Source organism: Morone saxatilis, unplaced genomic scaffold (genome assembly GCF_004916995.1).
Source record: "Morone saxatilis isolate NCDOM2014 unplaced genomic scaffold, NCSU_SB_2.0 Contig4, whole genome shotgun sequence".
NCBI classification, from domain to species: domain Eukaryota; kingdom Metazoa; phylum Chordata; class Actinopteri; family Moronidae; genus Morone; species Morone saxatilis.
This window is the reverse complement of record NW_023339984.1, coordinates 15,111,536-15,122,856: the sequence shown is the minus strand read 5'-3', so window position 1 is coordinate 15,122,856 and position 11,321 is coordinate 15,111,536. Positions and strand designations below refer to the sequence as shown.

General features: G+C 38.8%; 1 protein-coding gene across 6 annotated transcripts in view; it reads left to right on the top strand.

Annotated features, from left to right (window-relative positions):
• phka1a (phosphorylase kinase, alpha 1a (muscle)) overlaps positions 1–11,321 on the top strand; it is a gene marked incomplete at its 3' end in the record, with an annotated part of 20,995 nt that overhangs the window by 5,679 nt on the left and 3,995 nt on the right. For 5 of the 6 annotated variants that reach the window (XM_035675664.1, XM_035675662.1, XM_035675660.1 and 2 more), the window contains 19 exon segments: positions 717–815; positions 915–1,061; positions 1,660–1,713; positions 2,756–2,878; positions 2,963–3,058; positions 3,796–3,903; positions 4,293–4,371; positions 4,445–4,579; positions 5,585–5,694; positions 5,874–6,018; positions 6,158–6,236; positions 6,533–6,696; positions 8,450–8,611; positions 8,730–8,824; positions 8,936–9,081; positions 9,523–9,676; positions 10,463–10,621; positions 10,701–10,830; positions 11,176–11,277. In XM_035675664.1, coding sequence (XP_035531557.1) covers positions 717–815; positions 915–1,061; positions 1,660–1,713; positions 2,756–2,878; positions 2,963–3,058; positions 3,796–3,903; positions 4,293–4,371; positions 4,445–4,579; positions 5,585–5,694; positions 5,874–6,018; positions 6,158–6,236; positions 6,533–6,696; positions 8,450–8,611; positions 8,730–8,824; positions 8,936–9,081; positions 9,523–9,676; positions 10,463–10,621; positions 10,701–10,830; positions 11,176–11,277 — 2,287 coding nt within the window. 6 annotated transcript variants of the gene reach the window in all.

Sequence of the window (11,321 nt, the reverse complement as noted above, 5' to 3'; positions counted from 1 at the left end):
TGCAGGACGTTCCCTGCTTCATTAATTACAGTTATTAGTATTTATAGAAGCAAAACAGCAGGAACTGATTGTAACGTGTACACTAATGTGATGTACTGCTACTGTGTATATACACAATACACACACATATAATGTTGTGTATTATATCTATTGTACTATAATTATACTTGATTCTAGAGCCTGACCAAGATTATTGTACGTTATTGGATTATTATATATAAATATATATATTAATGACAGATAACATCTGCAGTAAATACATGTTTTATAGGTTTTCTGTGACTATTTGATTTATTTTCTATATATTTGGGGGGTTTTTTGTATTTACTCTCAGTGATGTAAGCAGAATTTTAACAGTAAATTTAACTGGAAATTAAAGTAACTTATTCCAGGATCCTTGTTTGAAAGGAAAACTTGTTTATGTAGCCAATTATTAATGTCAGTTAGGCTCTATTTAACACATGCAATCTATTTATATATTCATTTTGAAATCACCTATATAATATAAACCAGTTAATATCATAAAAACATAATCCCAGGAGAAATACAGCTTGTATTTTTTGGTAAAAATCTGGGAACAATACGATCCTCAGTACTTTTAATCTGCGTACTACAGTAAACTATATACCGTATTATAATCTACCGTATGTTTACTGCATGTAAACGGTTGTATCTGGTTTTTAACGAGGGTCACATGACTGCTGTCTGTCCTCCAGGCAGCTCTGGAGGCTCTGGATGACCTCAACCTGTTTGGGGCAAAAGGAGGACCAGGATCTGTGGTCCACGCCTTGGCTGATGACATACAGCACTGCCAGGTAGACACATACATTAAACGTCATATAAACTCTTATTTTTGGTTGCTGAATGTCGACTGTATCCATCTCTCATTCGTCTCTTTCTTCCTCCTGCGTCAGTCCATCCTGACGTCCATGTTACCCAGAGCGTCCATGTCCAAAGAGGTGGACGCCGGAGTCCTGGCTATCATCTCGTACCCGGCCTTCGCTGTGGAGGACATGAGCATCGTCAACATGACCAAGGAGGAGATCATTTCCAAACTGCAGGTGCAGAAAAGTACAGTGGTTCCCAAACCTTTTTTTCTTAAGGGAGCCCTTTTCTATCGTTTAATGACATATATTTTATGGATATTTCATTTTATATTCAAAACTGTACGATAAACCCAAATATTAAACCCAGTAACTACAAGAAGTTTGTGTAAAATTAGAGATTTGGATGAATTTTGAGCAGATTATTTCTTATTTAGGGAACTTTTTATACAATTATCTGTTTATTTTAATCATGTAACAAACATACAGACTTAATAGGCTTCTTTTCTTGACAAATTCAGTGTTTACTTGTACTTTACATTCACTTTTCTCCACAGAAGTGAACCAAATGCTGAGACAGAGGCCTATTTTCACTGATATAGGATAAAGATGTTGTTGATTAATCTTTTAAATGTCAGAAAATTCCCATCACGATTTCAGAATATAAAAAGAGCTTTATAAGGAAAGAATATATTCATAGGAAACAAATGATGAATACATTACATAAAGACAGTATGAAGCCATATAAAGTTAGCCTTTTACGGAAGAGGCTGCGCCGTTGAATGTTTAATGTTTGAATGTGTCCTCGCTGACTTTCCTCTCTGTGTCCGTTCAGGGTCGATACGGCTGCTGCAGGTTCCTCAGAGACGGACACAAAACCCCAAAAGAGGTCAGATGATCCTTTTAATCTCACTTTGTTTAGATAAGTAGTGGACAAAGAAAATGTTACTCCATCAGATTGCATGTTGTTCATCAAAAGGAGGAAATGCTGAATAGATTGTTGTTTATGTACTTTAAGGAGGTCCATAGTGTTCAGATGCAAAACCACAACAATTGTGACTCTTGTTTTAAAGTTTAAACTCTTCTTTCAGTACTTTTTTTCCCTCCACTTCTTGTTATGAATTTAAGGAGCTGCCGTTCAGCGTTGTTTGGATAGAAACTGTGTTTATTTTATAGACGTCTTTAGAGTTCCTTTCTGCTCTGATTCTCATCAGCTCTTCTGCTTTTAACCAGCACTTATTTCTATTGTTGTCTGTGGTGTTTTTACAGTCCACCAACTGTTTATAAAAACAGAAACAGACATAAAGTGTCTGACATTTGAGGGTTTTTAGAAAATAAATCCCCCCCAAAAAAGGAAAACTTGCATCATGTCCGATTTAAGAAAGCAGAGAAAGCAAATAAAGTATAAAAAGACGACAGTTCAGTTGAGTGACATCGTACAAGATGTACATATTAATTAATTTAATTAACTTTTTGTGAATTTCTACTGAAGTTGTTAATTTACACAAATTAAAACACTTTAATTCATCAACTGTTGTTTTGGTGTGTCATCACCATGTAGAGCTACTGAGTGACCAACAGGGAGCATGTGGTTATACTGGGAAGCTTCCAGTTATCAGTGTGTGTGTTTGAGTGCAACATTGTGAAGGAAATAGTCTTAAAGTCTTAAAGGACCGAGAATAACTTGCATAATAATCTGTCTGAGCTTTTGTAAGTGAGTATTTGTGCAGCAGGTCAGCTTTTAAATGAAGTCCAATCAGTTTCAGATATGTGGATTTGTAGATAAAGTAACATCTGACCTTCTCATAGAGAAGAAATGTTCCTGCAGGGATCAATACAACATCACATGCATATTATTATATTCCGCCCTCGCACGCGTTGATGTAATCTGAGACAAGAAGGATTTACGTCTCTTCGTCTTCTTCTTCCAGGATCCAAACCGTCTTTATTACGAGTCCGCGGAGCTGAAGCTGTTTGAAAACATCGAGTGTGAGTGGCCGCTGTTCTGGACCTACCTCATACTGGACGGCATCTTCATCAACAGCCCCGAACAGGTAATTTATATCAGTATTTTAGCTTCCAAGCATATATTTGCATTCTCGAGGTCAATGTTTGGATGTAAAACTCTGTTAATTCAGGTGCAGGAGTACCAGGAGGCTCTGGAGGGCATCCTGATCAAACAGAAAGACGGGATTCGACTGGTGCCGGAGCTCTACAGCGTCCCTCCAGATAAGGTAAAACGCTTCTGTGACTCTTTTATAAGAGACTGTTAATGGTTTGTGTAGTGTTAGCTACGAGCTGCTGCCCTCTCTGAGATCAATCAGTGTTGTTTCCAGTGTCTTTTGTACGGAAAATCCATTTTTAAATTGTTTCTTTCTTGTGTTTATGACTTAAGAACAGCTGAAATATGCCAGAACAATCTTTTTTTAGTTACTTTATTAGTTTTTTTTAATCTGTGAAACGTAGTTTCTTTTAGGTCAGGATTATTTTTCATCGTATTTGTTGTTGTAATACTCATTTCAGCCACAAGAGGCTGTTATGTGACATTACTTCCACGTCTTTCTTTTGGCTAAAAATGTATTTTAATTGCAGCTAAGAGAAATTAAAACTCACTTGGAAGAGAACATAATGTTTATAGTCCTATATAGAGCAATGGGTAGAGGTGCACTTGAGCCTCTTGTGGCCAAAATGAGTATTACAAAAATAATTAGATTAAGAAATTTGGAAAAATTATCCTATAAAAAAACTTTTTTTGTTTGTTTTTGTTGAAAAAACGCTGTATCGGATGTCATAATAATCCATCATAAGTGTAATTAAATCAAAAATTGATCAAAATTGATCACCAGAATTATTTCTTCTTCCATACTTGTGTTTAGTGATATTTATATCTTTATTATTTCTGCAGTGTGTTATGAATATCTTTCATGTTTTAAAGCTTTAATGATGTTTGTTTGTTTGTATATAACAACAGGTGGAGGAGGAGTACATGAACCCTCACTCTGTGGAGAGGATCCCGATGGGGAAATGTCCTCTGAAATGGGGACAGTCTCTCTACATCCTGGGAAACCTTTTGTCCGAGGTGAGCCGTCGCAAACACTAACACTAAATAATCCTTCAGTATATTAATTAATTAACACATTTAATTATTTTCAAGAATAAATGCGGAGACGATACCAGAAGATTTTTAAGCTACTAGTAAGAGTATTTGAATAAAAAGAGGGTAAGTTAAAGAAGAAGTACTTGTAGTTTGTGTGCCATTTTATAAACTTTAATTATAGTTATTTTGTACTTTTAATAACTTTTTTAATATATATCGTACTAATATTTTTGTAGCATTTGATTTATGTATTCTTATTACTTTTGCTCCACTGTCTGTTTCTTAATCTGATCTCACTTTCTTCTCCAGAAAACTAAATTATTTTGGGGATTTTGGGGCTCTGACTTTGCAACCTGTGTCCCAATTTTCAGGGATTTCTCGCCCCGGGAGAGATCGACCCCCTTAACCGACGTTTCTCCACAATCCCCAAACCCGATGTGGTTGTACAGGGTGAGTATCGATGGATGTTACATTGGAAACTACAGTGGCAGTAGTTTATAATGCGCTCTCTTTCCTCTTGTAGTGTCAGTTCTAGCAGAGACCGAGGAGATCAAAGAGCTGCTGTTGAAGAACGGCATCGACGTGGAGACCGTTGCGGACATCCATCCCATCCACGTGCAGCCGTCCAGAGTCCTCAGCCACATCTACGCCCGACTTGGTACGACCTCTGTGGACGTTTTCTTAGAGTTTGACTGGTGACAGCAAGTTATCATGTTTGTTTATGCTTTATTCAGATAGTACAATGCTTCATATGTGCCAATAAGTGTTGACAAGTCCCTCTCAAAGATACATACAAATAATTATAATAGGTTTTATCACCAGTTTTATAATTTAGAAAAGATCATTCTGTCATCTTTTATATTGAATCTGATAAAAACATTTAATACTTTATAATATAATTCATAATTTAATCCATACAGCGTGAATTCTGTGATGATTGTAGTTATTAAAAGTGTTTCTTTAACCTCTTAAATATACAGAAGCCCATTTATGCCAAAATAAGAATAGCTGATGATAAAAACTAAAACTCACTCATAGTGAGTCAAAATTATGAAAAAATAAGTTTTGATATTTAAATCAAAATTGAATGATCACAGAATCTAAAATAAAGTTTTGTGGGTTTTAACTGGACATTATGAGTTTGTAATGTTTAAATGGAAGCTCATATCTGCCAGGAAGAAGATTCAGGATAAAAAAAATGAAGAATAAAGATTAAAAATACAGATAGTGTAGTCTTTGACTCTGTAAGTAAATCAATATGTCAGATGTCAGCGGTGCCCTGGTGGTCTAGAGGTTAATCATTTCTCTTGACTGATCTCACAGGAGAAGAACTCTCCAATTTAAATTTGACTCGTTCTCAAAATCACAAGTTTATTAGTGATCTTAAGGAGGAGGAACAACAACACACATATTTAACCTCTATTTATGTATTTTATCTTGTGCTGCTGCAGCCTTTATCTTTATCTGACAGGTCCGACCTCCTGAGATTGACCAGCAGCTGTTGGAGCTAAATTTATAACAGACGTGTAGTTTTAAGGATTTTGATTCCTTTTTTCTTCTCTTTTTAATTAAATCTGACTTTCTAAGGTTAAAAAGTTTTAACATCTACACAAATGCTTTTCCTCTCCGGGCCTTTTACTCACTTTTCCTGCTCTTTCTGCAGGTCGTAACCCGAGGCTGGGTCTGACGGGACGACCCTACAGGAGAATAGGAGTCCTGGGAACCTCCAAATTCTACATCATCAGAAACACCATATTCTCTTTCACACCTCAGGTTAGTGGGATAACACAGCAGTGAATATCATCACGTCTTTGTTTTCAAAAGCAAATCGTGTGAGAATCACAGCCGCTACAATAACACAGTATCGTGTGACATCATCCTGGTGAAAATGAGTGAAAATAGAGTAAAATTTACCCATAATCCATCCGTTTCTCCCCATTTAAACCGTCCAGTTCATCGACCACCAGCAGTTCTACTTGGCGTTGGACAACAAAATGATCGTTGAGATGCTGAGGACAGAAATCGCCTACCTCTCGTCTAGGTGGAGGATGACCGGACGACCCACCGTCACGTTTCCCATTTCACAATCGATGTTGAGTAAGTACAAACATGTAACCACGTATCTTTAAAGTGATCTCAACATAAAAAAACGGCTTAAAAACGACTTAAATTCAGTCGTTTAAGATAAAAAGCTGAGTTTTTAGTGCAATTATTCCTCATTTTGTTGTTGTTTCAGCTGAAAACCACACAAACCTGGACCCTGCAGTCGTGGCCACACTGAAGAAGCTGCAGGACGGATATTACGGAGGAGCGAGGTGAATTTTACCGGGAATACCGAGGACTTCTGGGAATTTAACGACTTGTTAAAATACTGTCAGCCTCAGTTTGTGTAGCATTATTGACATTTGCTCTGTTTCAGTGCCAAGAAATTAACATTATAAAGGTTTTTGTCTTTTTATTTAGCTTCAGTTTAAAGGGTTTTTATTCGTCTCTTTGGCACTTTTATTGTTGTTTTTCTTTTAACGACAAACTTCACTTTTTTTTGTCAGATAAGACTTAAAGGTTTTGTTGTCACGCTAAAAGTATACATAACGTATTTTCCCCTCTCCAGGATCCAGACGGGAAAGCTGTCGGAGTTCTTGACCACTTCCTGTTTCGCTCACCTGAGCTTCCTGGACGGTAAGGCTTCTGGCAGCATGAGCCGCCACGACGAAGAGTATGGTGATGATGAGCGTGACGGCGATGGATACGTGCATGAGTTACGTTGTGATGATGGTAAGACGAAAAAAAGAAAGCGCAGAGTGTTGGATGGATGGATGGGGGAGGAATGGTGACTCCAGAGATAGAAAACTGTTTATACGAGGAGTTTATCACCAGCAGGTGGCGCTTGATTTGTTTTCCACCTTTGGTTTGACCGTTGACCTGAAACCAAGTAACCTGATTCTTATTAATCACCACTTCCCGCTTTATCCTGCTGTCACATCATCACTGATCTTTTCCCCCCATCCGCATCCACTCTGTACTGATCTCCGGTTGGCTGTTGGAAGGTTTTGCTCTTCTTAAGCCCCGCCCCCTTTTTGCGCTGCTCTCCAATAACAGTCGCTATACTTTCTCCTTTTCCTGTATTTATTTATGTGCTAGCCTCGTCTACGTTGAGCACACTACTAGGTTTTGAAGATGGTTAAAAGATAAAAGCGACACACAGACTATAAAGTCACATCACGTAGTCGCAGGTTGGCAAAACTCTACGGATACGAATACGAAAGATGTGGAAAGGTGACGATATTAACAACCTTGAAATTTGGTTTTCTGAGTGTTAATTCATCTGAAATAATTAACAAGCTCTGATCAGATGAGCGATTAACGCTCTAATGCTTATTTTCAAATGTAACTTTAATTGTGAGCAAAGCTGCAACTAATTATCGCTTTCAGTATCAATCTTCCCAGTTATATTCTTAATTAATTGTTATGAAAATGGTCACAAATGCTGTTTTGTTCGTCAAATACCTCCTTAATAAATATAATTTATTTTAATTTAGGTCGAAGAAGAGCTGCATGTGTTCAGATCTAACTAGCTAGCGAAGGCTCCAAATTTGGTTTCCCTTTTATCTTTTAACCATCTTTAAAATGTGGTTGTATTTGTAAGACGAGCGCCGCACATAGCGTTTCTACATACAGGAAGCGGAGAAAGTCGACCGAAGGGTGCTCAACTGTTATTGGAGCACGGAGCAAAAAGGGGGCGGGGCTTAGGAAGGGTCAATCGCAGGGGTCGTGGCTCGAGAAGGTTGAGAAACCCTGCTTTAATTTCTAATTTACAGATTGTTTCTAATAATAAAATAATAATAAAAACCTTCACAATCACGTATGTTTTGGGTAACTGGTTTTGATGCTTGCATCCAGCGAATGTTTGGCTTTAATTTAATACACGTGCATGTTTTTAAAATGGCTGCTGCCTGCGAATGTGTTTGTGTCACATGAACGATGAAGCACGTCATAATCGTCACTGTTTTAAAGGGTCAGTTCACCTAAAATCTCAAACCCGGTGTATCTAACCATGCAGATAATGTTTCTTTTTTCACTGTTAATGGTGGTTTTTTCAAATATCCGCCACTAAAACACTGATGATGGATGAGAACTTAACAGCAGCATGACTTTAAAACAGTTTTAACAGTGTTTTAACTTCTGTGTAATGTAGCTCCTAAGATACATGCATGGAGAGATACCGTTAGGTGAGTATGGAACAATGTGTTTGTAGGAGATTTTGATGAACAAACCTTTTAAAAACATGAATTTATTGATGTTAAGACACCATTAAATATCAAATTTAGACAATTTAGATGTTTTAGTTGAGATGTTTTTTGACTTTTTAATAAGCTATGTGTACACTAAATAAAAAAGAGTTGAATCTATTGGTGTCTTAAACTTGATAAACCTTTTTGTTTCCCGCTCTCTGTGACTCTTATTGATTCTCTATCTCCATCCTTCTTTGTCCTCTTTCTCTCTCTCTCTCTTTTGTCCTTCTCTCCAGAGGCCGACGACCTCGCCCAGTACCTGGACCACCTGTTGGCTCACTCTGCCCCCAAGAAGCCCAAACGGCAGGTCGGAGGTCTGGGGAGGTTCAAGGCCGCGGCCACCAAAACCAAGGATATGGTGTCTCTCATGAACAAGGCTCATGACCTCGACATACACAGTGAGTCACGACAAAATAAGACATCCCAGACACCAATGTCTTGATGTTAAGAGTGAAACGGCGGGTTAGGTTCCTTCTGAAGACATTAACACTCAGTAACACCAGACTTCTCTTGCAGATGTCAACATGTACCTGCCCAGTAAACTGTTTCGCTCCACTCAGCCGTCCCTCAATTTGAACCTCCCAGAGCCCGCTGCGCCGCAAGCAGCTCAGGTGTGTTTTCACATACTTTAAACCTTCATGTAGTTCAGACTATAAACCTTTTTACCTTTCAGCCCTTCCAGCTTTAACTTTCACTTTCCCCCCTCCCCCTGTGTCCTCCAGGGTCCGGAGGTGTCGGTCACAATGGAGAGCAGCATCCCCAGAGATGCCAGCGGCGCCATCGACTACAGCGCTTTGGCCCAGCTGCTGAAAGACACTCAGTGTCTCCAGGACCAGGCCGATATTCTCTACATCCTCTTCAAAGACAAGTGAGATACACAGTTTTATACACTTCGACTACCTAGAACTAGAACTTTTACTCTTTGTTTTTCTTGTAATTTAGGTTTTAATCAAGAATTGTGTCTCATGTGGAGCGAACACAACAACAAAATCTGTGGTTTTAAGACGGAAGCTTGTAGAGTTTGAAGAAGAGAAAGCCAAAAAGATGACAATCCGTTACTTTTCCTAAATGAACTGATGCCTTGTCTTTAAAAAATAGTTTGTTTTTGTAGACATTTTTTACATGGGAATGGCTTGTGACGCCACCAGTAAGTTAAAATGGCATTCAAATGAGTTAAAATAGAATATGAAAACAACAAATGTTAATAAATGAATAGTATTGCACCAAAAGATCATTTTAGAGAAGCGGTCAAACCTCCACACAGAGTTGAAAAGATGCTGTTAAACTGTGAAATAAAATCTCCCTGCAGGGGGATGGACTGGGACACTCATCTGCACGGTAAAGGCTCCACGGTGAGATCTCTGCTGTCCGACCTTTACGAGAAGGCGGGTGAACTCAAACACTGGAGCCTCATCAGGATGATCTCCGGCATGCTGAAGAAGAAGGTGGAGGAGCTCGACTCGGTACGACGCACACGGTTATAAATAAAACAGGTTTTTTTTTCTCTGCCACGAAGGAGGTTGTTTTCTTCGAAGTTGAATGGATTTCTGTAAAATATGGTTAAAACTTAGCAGTATTAAAATAATAAATTGTTCCTGGAAAATAGGGTTGAGGTTTTCCTTTAAGGTCAACGTTTTGTGACTAATGGGGACAACGTTTTCTGAAATTGGTCCATTATTGAGTGAGAGCGCTGCAGCCGGCAGCAACAGAACGAGCTGCAATGTGAAATCAATGAACGTCCACTAAAAAGGTTTGTTTCTGCCTCTTCTAGGCTCAGATTGTTAACATTAGTGTCTGACAACATTACGGACGTCATTTATTATCTCACACTCGATGGACTTTTATGTATTGTGCTGTTTTATGTCGTGTATATTTACAGTTCTGTGGTTGTTGTTTTGTTTACCTGCCCAGGGACAACAGATGCAAATTAGCTATTAGCTAACTCTGGTGCAATTGTATTCAAATAAATGAAATTTTTTTTAAAACTAGAAATGATATATCTCTATATCTCTGTTCAAAGCCACCATTGACTTCATTGAAAAAAAACAGCCATTTTACCCCACAGACATCGCTGAATACTCGACCAATTTAAAAAAAAACAACCACTTTTTTAGTCACTTTGACACAAAAACATGGGAGAAAAGGCTCTATTTATGTCTATATCTGTATTTCATCATCATCCTTCACATTTCGCCATATCTCATATTTCCCAGCACTCGTTTTACTGATTGGTTGCTATCTGTTCGCAGGCCTGCTCCGATCTGCTGGCGCACCAGAAGCACCTGACGGTGGGTCTGCCTCCCGAGCCAAGAGAGAAAACCATCACCGCTCCCATACCTCCAGACCAGCTGGCCGCCGTCATCGACGAGGCCAGCGACAGCAACATCAGCGTGGCCATACTGACTCAGGTGAGCCCACATCGTCCTCCACTGACACCTGTGAATGTGTCCTCTTGTCCTCCTCTTTAATCCCTCCTCCCTCCTCCAGGAGATCATGGTGTACCTGGCTATGAGCATAAGGACTCAGCCCAGCCTCTTCAGCGAGATGTTCAGGCTCCGTATCGGTCTCATCATCCAGGTCATGGCCACCGAGCTCGCCCATTCACTCAACTGCTCAGGTACGGCAGGAAAGAGAGGAAGACGAGTGATATTTTAAAACAGATCTGCAGTTTTGTCTGTAAAATACAGTGAAAAATCTCCCGTCACAAGTTCACAAACCAATTTTTTTCAATGTTTTGTTTGACCAACTGTCTAAAACCAAAAAGATATTCAGTTTACTGCATTAATAGAGGATGAAAACCAGAAAATTTGCAACTTTGCTGAAAAGAAACGATTATTTGATTAAGTGTTACAGATTGAAAATTAGTCTAAAATGCAATTACAGACATGTCATTTGTACTTTTGTGGTCAAATTATTTTATCGTATTAATTATTATTCTGACTTTCTGTGTGTGTGTGTGTAGGAGAGGAAGCTACAGACAGCCTGATGAGTCTCAGTCCATCAGAACTGAAGAATCTCCTCCACCACATCCTCAGTGGGAAAGAGTTTGGAGTCCAGCGCAGCGGTCAGTCCACAAATCAAATCCTGTATCACACACACACTCACACA